The 5,073-nt window shown below is 43.4% G+C and overlaps 1 protein-coding gene across 8 annotated transcripts in view; it reads right to left on the bottom strand.

Moving 5' to 3' along the window:
• BRCA1 (BRCA1 DNA repair associated) overlaps nucleotides 1-5,073 on the bottom strand; it is a 73,850-nt gene that overhangs the window by 30,877 nt on the left and 37,900 nt on the right. For all 8 annotated transcript variants that reach the window (XM_037731672.1, XM_017509326.2, XM_017509328.2 and 5 more), the window contains one exon: nucleotides 3,749-3,920. In XM_037731672.1, coding sequence (XP_037587600.1) covers nucleotides 3,749-3,920 — 172 coding nt within the window. The remainder of the gene's footprint in view (nucleotides 1-3,748; nucleotides 3,921-5,073) is intronic.

The following is a 5,073-nucleotide window of genomic DNA, read 5'->3' as shown; positions in this document are numbered from 1 at the left end:
CAAGAGAACCTCCAGATGGATTAATGTAAAATGGAAAAAAAAGAAGTGGCCGGGCATAGTGGCTCACGCCTGATATCCCAGCACTTTGGGAGGCTGACATTGCGGGAGGATTACCTGAGGTCAGGAGTTTAAAACCATCCTGGCCAACATGGTGAAACGCTTTCTCCACTAAAAACACCAAAAATAGCTGGACATGGTGGTGGGTGCCTATAATGCTAGCTACTTGGGGTGATGAGGTGAGATAATTGCTTGAACCAGGGAGGCAGAGGATGCAGTGAGCCGAGATAGTGCCATTGCACTCCAGCCTGGGCAACAAAAGCGAAACTTTGAGACAGAGTCTCGGTCTGTCACCAGGCTGGAGTGCAGTGACAAGATCTCGGCTGACTGCAACCTCTGCCTCCCGGGTTCAAGCGATTTTCCTGCCTCAGCCTCCTGAGCAGCTGGGACTACAGGTGCCTGCCACCACCCCCAGCTATTTTTTTGTATTTTAGTAGAGATAGGGTTTCACCATGTTGGCCAGGATGGTCTTGATCTCTTTACCTCATTATCTGCCGCCTTGGCCTCCCTAAGTGCCAGGATTACAGGTGTGAGCCACCATGCCTGGCCATATTTGCTTTTTGAATGACAGGAAATCCAGGAGAAAATAAAACAAAGTGTCTCACATGAAGTAGCTTTATCTGCGGGGACAGGTACATACAATTAACAATGGGTAAATATACACATTTGTACCCAAATATTATGCAGGCTTAGGAAGTAACCTTAGATAAACAATAGGACAAATCTATGCTGAAGGGTAGGACATTGATGTAAAGACTGTAAAGAAAAGGAACTTTTATCATATTTATGAATACTGGAACTTAAAAAATAAAAAACTAATGAAATCCAAGCAAATTAGAGTTTCACTCATCAATAGCCATGAATGAATTCTTGGTTTCTTAGTTTTGATAAAAGTACCATGGTAATGTAAGATAACATTAGGAAGAAACTAAAGCATGCAGGAATTCTCTGTACCATAATTTCAACTTTTCCATAAACCTATTAAAAAAAAAAAAGTTTATAAAAAAAAAAAAAAAAAAAAAAAAAGCAAGCTTGGGCAACATAACAAGACTCCATCCCTACCAAAAATAAACAAAATTAGCTGGATGTGGTGGTACACACCTGTACCTATAGTCCCAGCTACTCAGGAGGCTGAAGCAGGAGGACGCTTGAGCCTAGGAGTTCCAGGCTGCAGTGAGCTGTGATCAGGCCACTGTATTCCAGCCGAGAAAAGCCATGAGTATAGCAGAAGGTAACAATAGCACAATATCTTTTTTTTTTTTTTTTTTAGATGGAGTCTCTATCACCTAGGCTGGAGCGCAGTGGCTTGATCTCAGCTCACTACAGCCTCCACTTCCCAGGTTCAAGAGATTCTCCTGCCTCAGCCTTCTAAGTAGCTGGGGTTACAGGCATGCATCACCATGCCTGGCTAATTTTTGTATTTTTAGTAGAGACGGGTTTTCACCATGTTGGTCAGTCTGGTCTGGAACTAATGACCTCGTGATCCACCCACCTCGGCATCCCAAAGTGCTGGGATTACAGGAGCCACCATGCCCAGCCAACAATACTCTTTTTATTAGACATTCTAGCCAGGTGCCATGGCTTACACTTGCAACCCCAGCACTTTGGGAGTCTGAAGTGAGAGGATTGCTTGAGTCCAGGAGTTTGAGACCAACTTGGTAAACAGGGAGACCTTGTCTCCACAAAAAATTTTAAAAATTAGCTAGGTATGGTGGTGCATGCCTATAGTCCCAGCTACTTGGGAGGTTAAGGCAGGAGGATCGCTTGAGGAGGTTAAGACTACAGTGAGCTGTGGTTATGCTGCTGCCCTCCAGCTTGGGGAACAGAGCAAGACCCTGTCTAAAAATGTGAGGCTGAGGTGTGGGAGGATTGCTCAAAAGCAGGAGTTCAAGATCAGCCTAATTAACATCAAGTCCCTGTCTCTGCTTAAAAAAATTAAAGAAAAAAATATTTTTAAAAAGTTCAGCCGGGCACAGTGACACACGCCTGTAATCCCAGCAGTTTGGGAGGCCGAGGTGGGCGGATCACAAGGTCAAGAGATAGAGACCATCCTGGCCAACATGGTGAAACCCTGTCTCTACTAAAAATACAAAAATTAGCTGGACGTGGTGGCATGCGCCTGTAGTCCCGGCTACTTGGGAGGCTGAGGCCAAAGAATCGCTTGAACCCAGGAGATGGAGGTTACAGTGAGCCGAGATTGCACCACTGCACTCCAGCCTGGCAACAGAGCAAGACTAAAAAAAAAAAAAAAAAGTTCATTTGAATTTCAGTTAGACTCACACCAGATTTAGGAAGAAAAAGGCTCAAAACTTAAGTTGGTATTAAGTTGTGATATCAAAACGTTTCACAAATGAATTATTTCTCTTATAGATCTCCAGGAAAAAATAAACAAACATATACACCAAAGAGATAGATTTATACAGATATTCAAAGTCAGACAATAATAACATTTTATATCTTACACATTAGAACTGAGCCTGTTTTTAGAATGAAGTCGGTGAAAGTATCCCAAAGAAGAGTATTATACTGGAGATGGGACTCTGAACTCTCATTATCTGAGAGATGAACTAAATGAAGATAGTTACAAAGAAAGCATTTAAGGAAATACATTTTGCAGCACTGCTATAGCAACGGAGTTTCCAGCTAGCTTTTCATGCATGAGCTACTGTTTCTTACTGAACACAAATACTGCAAGGCACAACTGGGGACCAAGGCCACTGTTCTGTATAAGTAACAGACTTGGGTTCCTAGAAAGACTCAAAGGAAGGCCTTAAGGTCCACAGGTGGACTGTGGAACAGGGTGCCGGGGAAGAAACTTTAAGACTCAGATAAGAATCACTGAGATAGGAATGAAGCGTAATTTGGGAGGAGTCACCACCCCTGCCTGTTTCCAAGCAGCATCCTGGTGGGGACCCCATGCCTAGCCTCTCTTATGTGTCTATGTGATTGCCCCTGGCTGATGTGTTGTCTTTCCAATTAAAAACTCAAATTTCCATCTCACTGTCCTTCATTTATGCCATGTTTCCGCAGCTCAGTGCTCGCTTCTGATAGGAAGTCAGCTCTGATCAAGTACACCTGCCTGGTGACTCCAATGGCATCCTCTCAGAGGTCCACCTGGATTCTTTTGATAACTACAACATTGTTATAATGTTGGCTCTGCTGCATAATTAGGCTTTCTGTGTTGTTCTTTTCTTTTTCTTTTGAACTAACAGGAGTTCTGCATAACTAGGCTTTCTGTGGATCAAAGTGCAGTTCCTGAAGTATAAGATGTCTCTTCCTATAAATCAGAAGCACATTAAATAAGTCATTGTCATGTGATACCAGTGTTATAAGGAATATGCCTGAATATTTTTTCATAGCTTTCTGAAATTATGGGGTTGCCTGTCACCAATTTCTTGCATTCTACACTTAGCTTCCAATAGAGCAAGAGCTATGTTGTATACCATTGATCTTCCATGGGCTCTCCATAGCATCTACTTGTTGTAGGTACTCAGATGACAACATGAATGACTGCCTCGGGTCCCTCTGACTGGTAAATTAGTGTGAGCAGGGACAAGAACCAAGGTTCCATAATTACTCATGTGTTGAGCAAGGATCATAAAATGTTGGAGCTAGGTCCTTACTTTTCAGGAGATAAAGGGGAGGAAAAAAATTTTGCTTAAGATATGAGTGTTTGGCCAATATTACACACCTTTTTCTGATGTGCTTTGTTCTCGGTTTCGAAGGTCCTCAAGGGCAGAAGAGTCAGTTATGATGGAAGGGGGGCTGTGAGAAGGCTGGCTCCCATGCTGTTCTAACACAGCTTCTAGTTCAGCCATTTCCTGCTGGAGCTTTATCAGATTATCTTGCATGGTATCCCTCTGCTGCAGAAACGATAAATGACACCAAGAAAATGAAATACTTCTGAGAAGATTTCCACTAAATGAAAATATGTCATACAAATTAATTTTGGTACAGGAATTGAAATCATCTAGTATGGAACTATAAATTCTGGCTGAACACCTTTTAATCCAACCATATTCATGCAATTAATGCCCATGAAATTATTTCCAAATGATGTTAGTGAGGGAAGAATCCTTAAACTACCCCAAATAGACTTGACTTATCGTGATGTCCTTTTGAAGTTTTTTTTTTTTTTTTTTTTTGAGACAGAGTTTTGCTCTTGTTGCCCTGGAGTGCAATGGCATGATCTTGGCTCACTGCAACCTCCACCTCCCAGGTACAAGCGATTCTCCTGCCTCAGGCTCCCCAGTAGCTAGGATTACAGGTGCATGCCACCGCATCCAGCTAATTTTTGTATTTTTAGTAGAGATGGGATTTTACCATGTTGGTCAGGCTGGTCTCAGATTCATGACCCCAGGTGATTGGTCCGCCTTGGCCCCCCAAAGTGCTGAGATTACAGGAGTGAGCTATCGTGCCTGGCCCAAAATATATTTTTTAAAAAATATTTTTTACTTTATTTTTTTGAGATGGAGTCTCACTCTGTTGCCCAGGCTGGAGTGCACTGGCGAAATCTTGGCTCTCTGCAACCTCCGCCTCCTGGGTTCTCCTTGCCTCAGCCTCCAAAGTAGCTGGGATTACAAGTGCCTGTTATCACACCCAGCTAATTTTTATATTTTTAGTAGAGACGGAGTTTCGCCATGTTGGTCAGGCTGGTCTCGAACTCCTGATCTAAGGTGATCAGTCTGCCTCGGCCTCCCAAAGTTCTGGGATTATAGCTGTGAGCCACCGTGCCTGGCCTTAAAATCTACATTTTAAAAAATCACTTTTAGAAAGAACATCAATGGGCCGGGCGCGGTGGCTCAAGCCTGTAATCCCAGCACTTTGGGAGGCCGAGGCGGGTGGATCACGAGGTCAAGAGATCGAGACAATGCTGGTCAACATGGTGAAACCCCGTCTCTACTAAAAATACAAAAAATTATCTGGGCATGGTGGCGCGTGCCTGTAATCCCAGCTACTTGGGAGGCTGAGGCAGGAGAATTGCCTGAACCCAGGAGGCGGAGGTTGCGGTGAGCC

Source organism: Cebus imitator, unplaced genomic scaffold (assembly GCF_001604975.1).
Source record: "Cebus imitator isolate Cc_AM_T3 unplaced genomic scaffold, Cebus_imitator-1.0 Scaffold415, whole genome shotgun sequence".
In the NCBI taxonomy this organism is placed as follows: domain Eukaryota; kingdom Metazoa; phylum Chordata; class Mammalia; order Primates; family Cebidae; genus Cebus; species Cebus imitator.
This window is presented reverse-complemented; position numbering and strand designations above follow the sequence as displayed.